This window comes from Pteropus medius, unplaced genomic scaffold (genome assembly GCF_902729225.1).
Source record: "Pteropus medius unplaced genomic scaffold, Ma_sr-lr_union100, whole genome shotgun sequence".
Lineage (NCBI taxonomy): Eukaryota > Metazoa > Chordata > Mammalia > Chiroptera > Pteropodidae > Pteropus > Pteropus medius.
This window is the reverse complement of record NW_024354875.1, coordinates 17,528,847-17,546,069: the sequence shown is the minus strand read 5'-3', so window position 1 is coordinate 17,546,069 and position 17,223 is coordinate 17,528,847. Positions and strand designations below refer to the sequence as shown.

The window sequence follows — 17,223 nt, the reverse complement described above, 5'->3', positions numbered from 1 at the left end:
GTGAAAGTTCTCATCCATATTTTCTTCACAAGTGATTCTCTAGGGATCATATATATTGAAGAGGAATTCGTTATTAAAACTGTAGATAGTGCAGACTTGCCCTTCTGTTTGTGGGAGATTTTACTCCCACCAGCAGAGGAAGTGAAGACCCTGTTCCACATTTTCAGCAACACTAGGTATTTTCAGGTTTTTAAATTTATACCAGTTTGATGGGTGTGAAATAGGGCATTGTTTTCATTTAATTTCAATTTCATTGCTAATGAAGTTGAGCATTTTTTCATATATTTCTTGGTCATTCCATTTTCTATAAGTTGCATGCTCATTACTTTTACTTATTCTATTGGATTATTTTTTCTTATTGATTTTTAGAGTTTCATATACATTTTCTACTAATTTAGTTGGTTATGAGAATTGCAAATATGTATCACAGTTTGTTGTTTCTTTTTACTTGTTTCTGATGTCTTTTCTTGTTAAGAAAATTTTAATTTACTGATACCATCTTTCTCCCATGATTTTATTTTTCTTGTTTAAGAAAGCTTTCTCTACCCTGAGTTAATACAGATTTTGTCATATTTTCTTCTGAAAGTTTTATGAAAATTTTGATTTTCACAGTTGTTTAATCCACCTGGACTTGATCTTTGTGTAGGGTCTAAGGGAGGATTTGATTGGATAGGCAATTGACAGTAGAAATAATCAATTTGTCTAATCACTATGTGTTGAATTGTCTATCCCTTCCCTCCTGTTTTGGAAAACTCTCTAAATGGTACATTTCCTTTTATGAGGCCTGTATCTATGCTTTCTGTTCTTCCACACTCTTCACTTTAGCCGTCCTGCACCAATACCACATTCTAATCTCAGTGACCTTTATAGATAGTAGGACAATTCCCCCATCTTGTTTTTCTTCATTTTGACAGTCTTAGCTGTTTTTGACCTTTATTCTTTCATGTGGGTTTATGATAAGATTGATAAAATCATAAAAAGGAATTTTGTTTAGGCTCTTTTAGGATTTAAGAGAAAAGACATTGTAATTTATATTTGTGTTTCATATGAACTGTTGATGTTGATATTTAAAAATATACATTTTTATTCCTTGATAATAATATTTAGCTCTAAGCTTATTTAGAGTATAGTTTGAAAGTAAGGCGAGAGGGCGAAAGGATGATTTTTCTACAGGTGAATATACAACATAGTACTATAGTAGTTTACGTAGGTGGATTTGCTTTTGCTGCTTATTTTTGTTTAAATGAAAGGACCTCACAGGTGTTTTTCATGTTAAAAGAGTAGACCTTTTAACATGAACTGAGCGTTCCAATCGTATAACTAACACCCAGGTATCAAAACAGAACTTAAGAATATATCATTTCTTTATCTCCTGTTATTTTTTTCCTCTTTGGTTGCCTCGTATCCCCAGATCTCACCTTCTCCCTTCCCCATCTTGGCTTTTCACTTTAAGTTACAAATTTTTAAAAATGTTTTGCTTACAGTCTTTTTCCTGTTTCAAACAACCAGTCAGCAATATTTATCAAACTTCCGTAGTAAGAGTATTGTTTTTGGAAACCTGCGACATTTGGGTATTGTCTAAACTTCTTTTTCACTTATCCTTTCCTTTTTAGAACTGAGTTTAACACTGGCTTATTGGCATCTTCAGATCATCTTTGGAGTAATAAATATTGCTCCCATCTTCCAGACAACCCTTAATATTATTTTTTTACTGGACCTATAACTGCCTATGCTTGAGGTCTTCACTGTTTAATGGGTGACGTGTGTACTCTACATGTGTGTACAGTGTACATAATGATTTCCTCAAGTCTGCAGAGGTCATGTGATCACCTTCCTAGGCTAATTGCTTTTGATTCTCTATCCGTGACATTTTGGCATGATAGTTGCTGTTTTGGAGACTCATTTTTCTTTTCCACACCATCTATAGATGTCTTGTACGTGAAGCTTCCTGATAGATCTATTATGTAAAAATTATAAACTGCATTTATGCTTCTGCCTTGTTTCCTAATAGTGCTATGGAAATGAACATCCCATTTTTTGGAATTGGAAGGAGGCACGGCTCTGGCATCTTGGAAATATTAGACAAGAAGGAAGTGAACGTGCAGGAATATAAAGCTGGATCTAGACCTTTTGCCTTTTTAATAGATGCTTTATAGTATTAAAAGGAAGTAAAAGATGATTTCGATGTGTTTTTTTCCTTCCTTCCTATCTGCCCTATGCACCCACGGTGCCCTATGTACCCAACTCTCCCAACTCTTCCTAGTCCCCTGCAAAATGTTGATGGTGACATGTGAAATGAAAAGAGTGGCAGTCAGTCTTCTGTAATCAACCAGAGCAAGAGGCTCCTAAATATATGTATTATTAGATGATGTAGTAAATGGAGTTAATCATGGTATTCTGGCTGATCCTTTCCTTGTAAATAAGAGTTGAACTTGCATTTGTCCCATTCAGTATGTTTAAAATATTCATTCATACGGAAATGGAAAACTAACTTGTTGGGGACAGTTAATTTAGCAGTTTTGAAAAAATTGCCCTCAAAAGAATGTTTAATATAGTATTTAAACTTAGAAGACATACATTGAGGTAGACTGCTCATATCGAAATACCTGTTTATGACTTAACTAGCTGTATGACTGCATTAGTTACTGTTCAGTGTCTCAGTTTCCTTGTATTGAAGTGTAAGTGGTTTAGCATATGTAAAATCCTTTGAAGCTATTACTTGTTATTGTTGTTTTAATTAAGTTGTTACCTATCATTCAGTATTCAGAGCTGTAAGTAGGTTTTCATTTTAGGAGATAATGAATAGTGTGTTTTAAAGTAGAATTTATATTACTGCTTTCACTAGAGTAAACTGAAGATTTGCATCAATAACAATTTACCCAAACAAATCAAAACATTAAATGAGGAGGAAGATTAAATGAGAAAATGTATGTTAAACCCAAGTACCTTAGAATGTTAAGTATGGATGTTGTCATTGGAGTCAGAGAAGCAGGTCAGATATTTATAATCCATCAGGTTGAGGTATTGGGTATTTAAATATTTTAATCTCAATTTAACTACACAAGATTTGTATGGTCTAGGAATTTAATAACAAGTGTATATCATTGTTTTAATAGTGTAAAAATGTATGAATTATTTATAAACTAGAAAAAATAGGCTCTCCTACATCTTCAGATAATTATTTAGCTTATAATGAATTAGTCCAAAGAAAGAACATTTTTACATCTTTAGTAAAAGCTGTCAGCTGTGGTTTCCTGTTAGATACCAAAATCAATTCTACTCATTTACTTACTTTCTATTTTCTAGTTTATGTCTTCTCTTGAAAAAAATTTTTTTGCCAGTTTTTCCTGTTCTTCTAGTATAATTTTAAGATATAAAAATAATTGTTTTTTTTCTCATTAGTACATAAAAAGCAATTTTTTCCTTTAAAATCTAAGCATTGCTTTAGTCACATCCCAAGATAATAATATGTAGTATCTTAATTGTAATGTTTTTATATTGCTTTCTATTATAGTCTTAATTTCTATATGTCCTGATCGTTAATTTTCCATGTGATTGAGTTTATATTTGGTCTAATAAAAATACATCGTATTCAGAGAATACACTGTGTATATCATCTTAGATTATTTCTAGTTTTTGGTAGTTCCATGCACATTTGAAGAAAGATTTAAACTCTGCTTTAATGTACAGGAATTCTTCACTTTACATAATTCCAATATACATGAATATACTTACCATGTTTTAGTTAAATAATGCCAATCCTCCAACAACAAGCCTTGTAGTACTTTGAGCATAGAACCCTGGCAAGCCTGCTTAGATTTTGAACTACAGAAATGTGAGCTAATAACAGGTGGTATTTTAAACCACTTAATTCACAGTAATTTGTTACAGAGTAAGTTTAAAAAACTAATAGACTGAGACCGTGTTCGGTTTTTAAATCTTTTTTCTCTGTTCTTCAAATTTGATTACTTTTATTGACTTTTCTTCATTTCATTGTTTCTGTAATCTTCTATATGCTTTTAGGCTCATCCAGTGAATATTTTTAATTAAGATGTACTTTTCAGTTCTATAAATTCTATTTTTATAGTTTCCATTTCTCTGCTGAACACTCACCATCTGCTCACTTATTATGACCATCTTTTGCTTTAAGTTCTTGAAAAAGTATATAATACCTGCTTTAAAGTACTTTTTTTTGCTAATTCTAACATTTGGGTTATGCAGTTAATTGTTTTTATCAATTTTATCTTGATCGTGGGGCATTTTTTGCATACCTAGTAATTTTTTATGTTATATTGGTCATTGTAGTTATTCTTTGTAAGAAGGCTAGATTATGTTGTCTTCCTTTAAAGAGTGTTGAGTTTTTTTCTGTCATGTAGGAGGATCTTTTAGGTTTTTGCCAGGCTTTTTTTTTTTCCCTGAGGGAGGCCTACTTGATATTGATCTGAATTCTAGGGGGCCTCTACTCCCAAGGTGTGGTCATTTTGGAGTTTCAACTGAATGCCTGAAATGTTCTCTTTACTCTAGTTGGATGGAGTATTATTCACCTTGGCCAGCCATAACTAAATACTGTAGAATAGATGTCTTAAACAACAAAAATTTATTTTCTCATAGTTCAGGAGACTGGAAGTCCAAGATCAAGGTCCCAGCAGGGTTGGTATCTGGTGAGGACTCTTCCTTTAGGTTGTAGATGGCTGCCTTCTCACTGTGTGCTCAAATGACCTCTTTGTGCATATGAGGAGAGAGAGAGCCTTTTGGTGTCTCTTCTAATGACAGTTAATCCTGTTGGATCAAGGCCCCATCCTTATGCTCTCAGTTTAACTTAATTACTCCTGTGGAGGCCCAGTCTTTAGAGACGACCACACTGCGGGTTAGGACTTCAACTAATGAATTTTGTGGGGATGCAGATATTCAGTCCATAACAGGCAGGAATTCCAAAGACTCCCAGCACTGCACAGCCTTTCAGCCCTCTAGTAGGTGATTTATGCTAGACCTCATAGAGCCTCACCCTGTGCGTGTTTGTATGTAGCCCAGCCCTTGCCCAGCAAGGACCTTGAGCACAGAAATCTAGTCTCTTATCTCCCACCTGTTCTACCTGGGCTGGTCCTTCTTGTGTTGGGATAGGAAAGTGTTCCCAGCAATAAAGCTGAGGCTATCGTGAGGCTGACTTCATATTTCTCTTCCCTTAAAGATCTCAGACCTGCACTGCCTATTGTTCATTTCTTGAACAGAGTTGCCTCATATATTTTTGGCCTGTTTTATATTTGGTTTTAGTAGAATAGCAAATCTGGTACCAGATACTCTGTCATGGTTGGAAGCAGATCAGTCATGAGTTTTTATTTCCAAACATGGTAGGAGGAGGTTTAAAGGTCTCTTGTGGGCATTCTTGTTTTATATAATTTTTTTTATTACTTATAGAGCTTTTTTTATTAAAAGTTTTATGGGTAGACTTGAATTCTTTTTAAAGCTGTATGTTCAACTTAATGGACTATTTGGAGGGGGTGTCTTTTTGTTTCTTATTGGTATTGATGGACTGTATCTTTATGATATTGTTTGAATCTTTCTGAAGTATTTCATTGGGTATTTAAGGCTCTCTGTATGCAGTAATCAAAACCTGGCGGTGAAATGTTATGACTTAACACCCACTAAACCTTGGAAATTTAGCATGTGGGCCCCAGGAGGGCTCTTTTAACTCTCTCATTCTCTATACATTTGATACAGTATAATGTGAGATATGGTTCCAACACTGGGCAATGTGACATGCTATAAAAGAATGGTTCCTTAATTATAATATTTAAAATTTTTTCAGGAGTTTAAAATACTCCAACATACATAATTTAACTGTTACTTAGTTCACTTGAAAAATGAAATCTTTTTTGGCAGGCCATTATAAAGTCTTCAGATTTTATACTTTTTAAAAAGAGTAATTGGGAGCCTTATAGTTGTAGAGAGTAAACTCTGCAGGATAGAGTATTCATATCAGGATTTTTCCATTTTCTATCAAATTAAATCAAGTAAAAATAATCTGTTTAGATATTTTTGAAATTATTGGGAGGGCTTCGGCGGGTATTGAATAGACTTCACATTTAATTGTATATCACATGGCCAAAATTGTGTGCACGTGTGTATATTTGTACTCATACAACATGTGTACTGACAAAATTTGGTAATTGATGATTCTGGCTTCTTAGATCAAAGAGGAAATGATAGATTCTTAGGTGTCGGAACTACTGCAAATAATAAAAAAATTTTTTTCTATCCCTTCCTTACTCCTTGTGCTAAATTAATTCCAGAGATGACTAAAGATTTACCCATAAAAAAGAAATAATATATATTCAAAGAGGAAGATGGGTAAATATTTAATCTTCAGGTAGTTCTAAACACCATGCCAAATGATCTGAACAACAAAAACTAAACTCCATCATGAGCAAAGAGAGAAGATGAACATGAAGCTGGCAAGTCATATGAAATATATATGATTTGCTCTTCAGACTCAAGATATAAAGTTAGTTACCTGGATATCCCTGTACAAGAAGTCCTTGCCTCCCCCCCACCCCCACCCATACCTTTTTTTTAATCAACAAATTTATTTCTCACAGTCTGGAGACAGAATTCCAAGATAAAGTGCTGGCAGATTTGATGTTTGGTGAGAGCCAGCTTTCCAATTCATAGATGGTCATCTTCTTCCTGTGTTCTCTCATGGCTGAAGTGGCTCTGAGGTAGCTCTCTGGAGTTTCTCTCTTTTTTTTTTAAATTAAGTTTATTGGGGGTAGCATTTGTTAATAACATTATGCCAGTTTCAGGTTTTACAACTTTATAATACAACATCTATATACTCTGTTGTGCTCTCACCACCCACAGTCTAGTCTCCTTCTATCACCTTGTATTTGACTTCCTTTAACCTTTTGTCCTCCCCTCACCACCCTTCCCCTCTGGTAACCATCATTCGTCTGTGAGTTTGTTCGTTCACTTGTTGCTTTTTGTTTTATCTCCCACATATGAGTGAAATCATGCAGTTCTTATCCTTTTCCATCTGACTTATTTCACTTAGCATAATACTCTTTAGATCATGCATGTTGTCCCAAATGGCAATATTTTATCTTTTTATGGCTGAGTAGTATTCTGTTGTATATATATACTACATCTTATTTGTCCATTCATCCACCAGAGGACACTTGGGTTGTTTCTATGTCTTGCTTTGCCTCCCTTTTGAGACATTTCCTTCCCCCTTGTTGAGACTCCCAAAGGTATTGCCATTCCTCTTTAGTAAACAAGCAGAGAATTGGAACCTTGTAAGCCCACTAGTGCTGCTGCCTTTTGTCATCACGTGGTATTGCTATTGAAGCTTGATCCTGTGCTGCCCCTTGGATGTTTGCTCAGTGATGAAGCTGTTGCTGGTCCAGAACTTCTCATAGACTTCACCAGGGCTACATTGGGCATCACAAACACTATATAGTTCATATACTTGGAAGCTCTGCTGTTGTTTCTCACCTTTGTGCCAGGGTGATTGGACATGGAGGAGCAGCCAGCATCATTCATTCATTCATTGAACAAATACTCAGTACCTACTGTGTGCCCAAATACTGTTTTATCCAATTGAAATCATAATAGTGAACAAAACAAAACGAATTTTCTACTATTACTAGAGCCTACATTCATTCTGAGGGTTGGGAGGAGTGAAGGAAGTGGTGGCAGAGATCGATGATAGACAAGATAAGTATTTATGCTATGAAACATCTATAGAAAGGCTTATGTGTGAATCCTGACATCTTTTAATTTTTTTGTATTTGTTCTATGTGGAACATCAATATGAATGATACCAGTGAATGTAACAAAGAGGGGAAGCTGGGTACTTGATGGATTTAAAACCACAGTTGGCTGATAACGTCTCACTAGCTTGGATAAGCACTTTGTGGCCACTGTATATAATTGTACATCATGCAGCTATTAAAAATATTGGTATTGATGTATATTTATGAACATGGATAGTTGTTCATAAGTGGAAATGCAGGTTAAGAAATGATACATTTAATATTAATGAGAAATACTTTTTCTCTACCCCTGAGGTTTCCTTCCTGAGTAGAGAGTCCTGTTAGTATCACTCTGAGTCTGCTCCTGCTCCTTTATTCACTCTATCTATGGTGTAATGACTTATCTGATTGGTAAATTTGCAGATAACTGGCCCTATTGCTGCCCTTTGTCCATGCAGGACCCAGCCAGTCTTTTCACAGCCATTGAGTGATTTCTCATCTTCTCGATGGAATAAGTTGTGTGGGGGCTTCCCCTATGTAAGGACAGGTCTGCCCCCACGTAGTGCTGAGGCATGCCCACCTTTGGAGTTCACTATTAGCATGCCCATTTGTCTAGTATATGTAGAGCTTGTACTAGTAATAAGTCATATTTTATTCTTTGTTTTGTTTCTGTACTATTGATAACTTCGGCAGGGAAGGGATTATCAGTCTTTGGACACTTCATACCTCTGATCCTATTTTATTTAGTTTTATACATATTTTTATTAATTTTCCATATTCATGTATAAAAGAAAGTATGGAAAAAATATGCATCATAGTTTTAAAAGACATTGGTAGAACTAGAGGATTTTTTCCTTTTTTTTGTCTGTTACTTTTGAATTCACTGAATTTACTAGATAAATTATTAAGAAATAGTTAAACATTTTTAAATTTCTGAAAAAATACATTAGGTCTTACTTCCCATGTAGAAGAATTAGTCATCTTTGTACAAGGGAAGAAGCTGGACCTGAGTAGATATGCTTCCACCTACATAGCTTGGTGCTTGAGTCTAGAACTTATTCAAGGCAAAAATATATTACTTTCCTAAAACTTCTGGCTTGTCATTTCATCATGTATGTCAAAATGTGCTATCTATCCATAGTGTTGGGCAATTTGCATGGCTTTTAAAAGTGAGTTCCAGCATTTAACTGAGGTTAATTGGATTCTGTGTTTCTCTTTCCTACTTGCAAAGTATAGCTGTCTGCTAAGCCTGTTTATTTTTTGGCTTCTTTAATTATTCATTGCCATTAAAAAAAAGAGCTACTTTAGATTCTTACCATCCTTCCTGCTTATCACTATGATAAGTTTATATGTATAGGATATCCAGGTTTGGCTATATTTAAAGTTATAGGATATAAAGGGGAAAAGAAAAGTTTTCTAAAGTAGTAATTTTTATATCTTTACCCCCTATACTAGCAGAAAAAATTTTATATCTCTTGATATTGAAATTTCGTAAAAGAGTGAAAATGCTACATAATTCGGTCATTATATTTTGATCATGCTTTTAAAAAATTATTTTAAATTTTAAATTTTGATCATAATTATTTCAGATCACGAAAAGATACTGCAAATAAAATAATTTCTGGATACTTTAGAAATAAATAAACAAAACTTTATAAGTACAATTAAGCACCTGTGTACCCATTTTGATCCTCCACCAACCTCCAGCTTTGATGTTTATCATTCTCATGCATATATTAATATTTTTACTACCTGTGTGTATATCAAAAAAATAGTGTATTTTTGAATGTTTTAAAACTTCATGTGAAATAGTCGTATATTGCTAGTGAGAATGTAAAATGATACAGATGCTTTGGAAAACAGCCAGATCCTAAAAATATTAAATAGAGTTACTGGGAGACTCAGCAATTCTCCTAGGTGGATATGCTAAAGAGATAAGAGAACACATGTCCACACAAAAATTTATACACAGATGTTCATATCACTATTGCATTATTCGTATTACCCAAAAGTTGCAAAAGACCTCCAAATGTTCATCAACTGGTGAATGGATAAATTAAAATGAGGTATAACTATATAATGGAATAACATTCAGCAATAAAAAGCAGTGAAGTACTGGTACATGCTTTAACGTGGATGAACTTTGAAAACAGTATACTAAATTAAAGAAGCCAGTCACAAGAGGCTATATGTTGCATGATTCTCTTTATATGACATGTCCAGATGGGAACCTAGAGGGACAGAAAGTAAATTAGTGGTTGTCTGGGGTCGAGAGTATGGGAAAAGAATGAGTTGTGATTGCCAGTGGATATGCATTTCTTTTTAGGGTGATGAAAATGTTCTGAAGTTAGATAGCAGTGATAGTTGCACAACTCTGTAATTATACTAAAGACGGATTGTACACCTTAAATGAGTGAATTGTATTGCGATGTAAATTATATTTCAATAAAGCTGTTTAAAAAGTTCGTGAATTTTATATATTCTACTATTAGCTTTTTAAACTCTCCATAAGCCAAAACAAATTATTATATTTTGAGATGTACACATTTTTGTACATTTAGTTCTTTATAACTCATATTCACATTCCGTTGTATGAATTTACTGTATTTTATTAATCCAATTTTTTTGTTCTAGAAATGATTCAGCTAACAGTTTAATTTATATTTTTTTATATGATGATACATTTTAACACTTTCTTCCACATTAGAATTTGATAGGATTATCGATAATTTGTAATTTATTTAGTATTATTTAACTATATTTAGAAGACATTTTATTGGTGTACCTTAGAACACTTAATTATACAATATAAAATTGATTTTAAAAAGTATTCTACCTGCTGAAGTTTTTTTAGTTTTATAGTTCTTTTATAGTTCTTTTATATTTGGCAAAAGAAAAGACAGGGCTTCTTAACTACTGTGCCTTTCTTGGTATTTTAGTGTTACATAAGACATGTCTTAATTTCTGCATATGTTAATTTCTTATAGAAAAAGCCACAAATGAGTATAACACTACAGAAGATTGGAGTCTTATTATGGACATATGTGACAAAGTTGGAAGCACACCTAATGGGTAAGATGCTCAGTCATGCCCAGTGACTGTCTAGGGGCTTTGGAGCCTGTGTCTGTTTTCTTGATGTAGCTTTGAAAGGAAAATGGGATTTTACTGTTAACTTTTGGGGGAATAAAAATAAAGAGATTATGGTGGCAGGATTTATGGGATTAACCATACCCTGAACAAATGGAAAATAATTTAAAGCTTTGACAAAATAGAACCACATGTTAACAGTGAATAGACTAATTGTTTAGGGAATTCCCTTGTGACTTAGAAATGTATGGGAGCCATTTAATAATGAAATAGATAATAATAATATAATAGGTAATATACTGAAGAAGCCTTTCTATAATGTATGGGTAAATATAATAACATCATAATGAAAAAAGGTGAATATAAAAAAGGATGCTTTGGGGGGAGAATGTAGCAATTAAACTGAACTGATGAGAAGTTTAGAAGACTGATGAAAGCATTTGTTTTAAAGTCATAGCTTTTAAAAGTAAATTCGTGTTTGGTACTTAAAACCTTTTAAGACTGTATCTTGCTTTTTTTTTAAGATAAGAATTTGTTTGAACAAAAAAAATGATGATATAGTTCTCTTATATTGACTAACATTTTTAAAAATGACTTGGCTCTTGGTTTTGGAATATACAACCTTTGCAACAAGCTTTTTTTTAAGTTCTACAACTATATGAGCAAAAGATTGTGTAACGTTATTTCTTTAATGAAGTGGAGTTTACAGGATTTTAGTTTTAAATTTAAAGTTATTTGGTAGAATACCTTATATTTTTAATGTTTGATTTGAAATTCTGAATACTAACTTCTTCATTTTTTTCTTAGAGCAAAAGATTGCCTAAAAGCCATAATGAAAAGGGTAAATCATAAGGTTCCTCATGTTGCTCTGCAGGCATTAACCGTGAGTAAAAGTCATGTTATTATTTGACCCAGATTTTAAATGTATATTTATTTTAGTAAATTAAGTAAGATAATATCTCAACATTTGTATATTGATTTTTATTTTGATTTAATAGCTTCTTGGGGCTTGTGTGGCAAACTGTGGAAAGATATTTCATTTAGAAATATGTTCCCGTGATTTTGCAACGGAAGTACGTGCTGTGATAAAAAATAAGGTAAATTTAAAAGAAATTTATGTCATTAAAAAATACATGTATTCTATGTCATTTTAACTATATACCATTAATAAAGTTGTATTATAAATGAAATCATTTTGAGGTAAATTTGAAATAAAATAAACTTCCTGTTCTAAAATGTGATGTTTTCATTTGTAGCACCAAAACCTGTTTTCTCCCTAAAAAAGCATATATGCTAGTGATAATAGCTAATCTTTATTGAGGGTTAGTTAGCAGTCACTGCTTTAAGCATTTTACATATGCTATCTTTTTTAATGCTCTTAATAACACTTAGAAGTTAGATTCTCTTGTCATTATTTTATAGATGCAGAAACTGAGGCTTAGAAGTTAAGTAGCTTGTCCAAGGTCATGCAGCTAGTAAGTGGCATAGCTAAGGTTCAGATCCAGGTTTCTCTGACTCCAGAGTCCAAACTAACCAAGATTCTGTACTGATTCCTATTAGAGATGGCAAGTAAAGGGGGCTTTTATTTTGGAGGAGAGTTGAGGGGAGAGTCTTCACTTTAGAGTTGTTGTTTGGAATGGAAACTTTGAAGCATCATTCCCATGCTAGTAATGGCAAAAATCCCAGAATGTTAGTTTAGTTAACATACAAAGTTTAATTTACTGAGAATATTAAGAAAACATAGAATAACTTCTGACTATAAAAGATTTGTCATTAAAGTAAGATTTAGAAATTAATGTTCAAAAAGGATAATTTTGTAAGAAACACCTATATCTTAAAATGTAAATAGGCATTTTTCAAGTACTCATCTAGTCTAAGGATTGCTGTACTTTTTTTGTTGATGTTCATGTGATTAAAGAAAATTTTGGTGGCAATTAATTGTTAAATAATTCAAGTACTTACTTTAACTAGTTTTGTTTTTTTTCTTTGTCTTTTCTTTAAAAGGCTCATCCTAAAGTATGTGATAAACTGAAATCTTTAATGGTGGAGTGGTCAGAAGAATTTCAAAAGGACCCTCAGTTTAGTCTAATATCTGCAACTATTAAATCTATGAAAGAAGAAGGAATTACTTTTCCTCCAGCAGGTTCTCAGGTAAGAGATTCGTTCAAACCCATGGTTGACCCTATGCTATTTTGAAGGTATGTATCTTATGTAAAAGTTGGGCAAGGTCTGTTTTAATCATCACCCACTACCACTCTCCAAGCGACTATCTAGCATTATATCTTATATTTAGAGGGTATTCTAATTGTTGAGTGAATTTCTTCTACATATCAAAACTTTGAGAAGTGACTTAGCCATAAATAATCTGTTTAATGCTTCTCTAGAGTCATGCGAAGGCATAAAAGTATGAGAGGGCCTTATGTTCAAGAAATTTATAGTAAATTTGAATGGTATATATATGTGAAAAATAACAAAATTATAAGTGACAAATATGGATGGGTACAGAGAGTAGATGCCAGGAGAGAGAGGTAACTATAGATGGGATGATGAGGAAGGTGAAGAGGTAGAATTTTTAGACTGGAATGTATTTCAATAGGTAGTGAGGAGTGAAGAGATCATATTGGGGGAGGAATGGCATGAACAAATTGATGGAACTGAGAAAGCTCAAGACCTGTTGAAGAGTGAACATGCTTGGAGTGAATGGTTTGCATGTAAGATGGGTGAAACTATAAGACTAGAAATTTATTTAGGGAGCTGGGTGATAGATGTAGTAGGCAGGGGCGGAAGTAGGGATCATAAGTCATGGGAGAGGACTGTTTATTTAGGTCTGTGGGAAAAAACATATCTTGGGTTTCAGTACCTTTTACCATTCATACCTTGGCTTTCATACCTCTGACCCTTCACTTAATATTAGGATATGGGCTAGGGAAAAAGACTAAGAAGAGTACTACATATTTTTAAATCGTAGACTGTAGACTAAAAAGAGAAAAAAAATCTTTATAGCTGAATAGGCCTACGGTTCAAGGTTGAATTTTGGGACAAAATTCTTATAACTAATAAAAAGCAAGCATTTTCCTGCTCTATTCTTTCTGTATGTAATTCGCAAAAATCTGTGTTAAAGAACTGGTTTGATGGTTCAGAATCCTGAACATCTCTGTCATCCATGCTTTTAAATTTAAATGTGACCTTCCTTAGTCCTCTGCTATGACTAAAGAGCCAATCCACCATTCATACACAATGAGTAATAAAAGAGGGCTTAATATGTATTCCTAGAACTGCACCTGTTGTCTTTGTCCTCCTTCTTCTTCTCTTTGTTAGTTATCATGGCTTCTTGCTGCTACTTCTCTTGTAGCTGCTTGTAGCAATATAGGACCACTTACTGAATAAGAGACCTTGGATAGTTGAGATCAAGAAGTGCAATCAGGAAAGATTCATATTTAAGTACTTTCTGTATGCCAGGTTGTGTGTCAGATACAAGATTTATGCAAAACATAAGCCAGTTCATGTCCTTTTTGAGTTTATAATGTTTTCTTGAAAATTCTGATGTTTTATTTTGTGTTAAAATTATCATAAAGAACTTCACTTTTAAACGAAACTTAGTTATATCAGTTTTATATTAAATTAGCATGTATGATTAATTATAGAGCTTGTATTTTCTTTAAAAGGGTAATTGTGTTTATTTTACTTGTACATTTACAGACTGTTGTAGCTGCTGCCAAGAATGGTACGTCATCGAACAAAAACAAAGAAGATGAAGACATAGCTAAAGGTAAATGGTTAAACACGTGCAATTTAGTGTAGCATAAAACTTCCTTGCCAGAACAATTTATTGAAATAAAAAGTATAATAAAACTGGATATACTTTTAGTATTTTACCACAAATCTGAAAACTAGTAGAATCTAAAAGTAAGGTAAACAATTGATATAACATTAATTTAATTTATTATCTTTGTCAATAACATGTATTTAATGTCCTACCTTTGAAGAGATTACATTTCACCTTTTCTTTAATGCCAAAGTTATGAGTCAAGTGCAGAAATATGTTCACGGCTTGTCCTATATGGAAAGCTACCCATATTATAATGTCACAATCTGTTTGCTATAAAAATAATAGCTGCTGTATATGACAGACTGTTATAATCAGGAATGAGCAAAACTTTATTTTAAAAAATGTCATGATTCTCTGCCCCTCAGAAAGTTAACTGCTTAGCATTTAATTGTACAAATAAAATATTCACTTGATTTCTTCTTATTAAATATTATTTTATCTAATATTTCTTTTTAAACTTTTAAAAAATCAGAATTAATTCTGGGTATCTTGTTTTTGCATTTAAACTTTTTAAACTAGCTATCGAATTATCGTTGCAAGAGCAGAAGCAGCAGCACACAGAAACAAAATCCTTATATCCACCTGCAGAAGTTCCATTAAATAATAAAGTTGCAAGGAAAGTGAGAGCTTTATATGATTTTGAAGCTGTCGAGGACAATGAACTCACCTTTAAACATGGTGAAATTATTATTGTTTTGGATGACAGGTATGTTTTAAATCTTTATTTCTGGAATATTTTGAAGTTAATTTAGAATAGCTTTAATGTAGAATCCTGAATATTTAGCTCTTTAACTTTGATGTATTTAAATCATCATAGAACCTCTTTATTCCTTAATTATTTTTTTCTAAAATAAAAGACAGGTAATAGGTAATGTGAGTTTCTTATTTTTTTGTTAAATTTATTTTTACTTTATATCTTGGTTAAAAGATTATTAAATGATATTGTTCATGTTCATAATTGGGAAATTTAAATGTTCAGTCATCTGAATGCATTTTATTTATATTGGGAACTGTGTATCCCAAAATTACTGGCAAATAAACTTTAGGAAGAAATATAACTATATTACCTTAATCTATGCTTGGCTCCTCCCATGTTCTTAATCTGCTACTCCACTCTCCCTCACAACTTCTGTTATTTAAAGTTGTAATAAAGAATAGATCTTATCTATATTGGGCCTAATTCTAGTCTTTGCTTTTAAAAGTAGTTGATGAAATATAACAATAGTGATACTTAACAGCTTGTTGCTATGAACAGAGATTGCAAATTTATTTGATATCCATTATCAATAGCTTAGTAAGGGTACATTAGTATAGAGTATTTTTAAATGGGTAAATACACAAAAATGGTTTTACTTTGCTGCAGTAAATATTTATTGAGAAAATGTTATGTGATAGGCTCTGTTTGTAATAAAAAATGAATGAGGACACAGTTTTGTCTTCCTAAAACCTAGAATAAAATAAGGGAGTTAAAATTAGTGTACAAGTAATTGTATGGAATGAAGAATATGACCATAAGAGAGGTACTGTCGGGGTCCAGAAGAGAGCAGATTCACATGTGGTATCAGAAGGCTTAATCATGGTCTATTTCAGGTGAACTTTGGTTGATTTTGGCAGGGCAGGAAAAATTTTGCAATAATTGAGAACAGGAAAACAAAGATTTCTTAGACAGTCAAGACATACTATGTTCATGAAAGTGTTTTACTTTTTAAAAAATGGTCATTTGGATTGGATCACATGATCACTGAAGAAGAGTAAATAGATATGAAGGTGAAAAGGTAGTGCGAGCTCTGAACATTGACAGTCTGGAATGTCAGGCTTCTGAGTGTAGTTTTAGTTAGAATATTTACAAAAGAACTTGGGTTTATACTTCTGATACTATAAAACTAAAGACATTTCTAAAATAGAAACAGAACTAAAAAGGAGTAAGTTTTGCTCTGAGATTCAAATTTTGAGCATTATTTTTATGTAATAAGAAAATTTTCTAAAATAAATGGCTGCTCACAAGTTAAATATACTACTGATCAGTGGCACAGGTACTTCCTCACTTATCTCCAGCAGGTCTGTACTACCCTGTGCTGCGATAACTCAGTTCTCTGAGTTTCTTTTATAACTTTGAGAACCCTTCATACATACCTACATACTTAGATGTCATTCGGTGTTGGCGTGGCATTTATATACCTGTTATAGTCTGTAGGTTTGCAATGAGTAAAGGTCATATTATTGTGCTGCGTGTGTTATTTTCAGTGATGGCTAATTAAAGCACAATTCTTTAAATAACAGACTCATACAAAACTACTTTCATTTGAGACTTACCACTGCAAAAGATAACTTTTTTCTTTGTAACTGCTAAGAATTCAATATGAATACTGAATATGATGGAATATGTAGGTTGATTGCTGTCATTTTGAAGATAGGATATCCCAATCTTAAAATTGCCATAGACATGCTCATCAACATGTATAGGTTAAATGTTGTCATTCTGGGTGACTGGTTATCATTAGAAAGATTTTAAACAAAAATGTAAATTTGGGTACTAAGGTTAAGTAACAATCTTAGGTT

The 17,223-nt window shown here is 32.8% G+C and overlaps 1 protein-coding gene across 3 annotated transcripts in view; it reads left to right on the top strand.

Annotated features, from left to right (window-relative positions):
• Nucleotides 1-17,223, top strand: part of STAM2 (signal transducing adaptor molecule 2) — a 38,174-nt gene that overhangs the window by 4,578 nt on the left and 16,373 nt on the right. For 2 of the 3 annotated variants that reach the window (XM_039856022.1, XM_039856021.1), the window contains exons 2-7: nt 10,736-10,820; nt 11,643-11,718; nt 11,834-11,932; nt 12,840-12,986; nt 14,535-14,604; nt 15,184-15,370. In XM_039856022.1, coding sequence (XP_039711956.1) covers nt 10,736-10,820; nt 11,643-11,718; nt 11,834-11,932; nt 12,840-12,986; nt 14,535-14,604; nt 15,184-15,370 — 664 coding nt within the window. Of the gene's footprint in view, nt 1-6,596; nt 6,717-10,735; nt 10,821-11,642; nt 11,719-11,833; nt 11,933-12,839; nt 12,987-14,534; nt 14,605-15,183; nt 15,371-17,223 lie in introns of all 3 variants that reach the window. The other variant, XM_039856023.1, reaches the window with a different exon arrangement.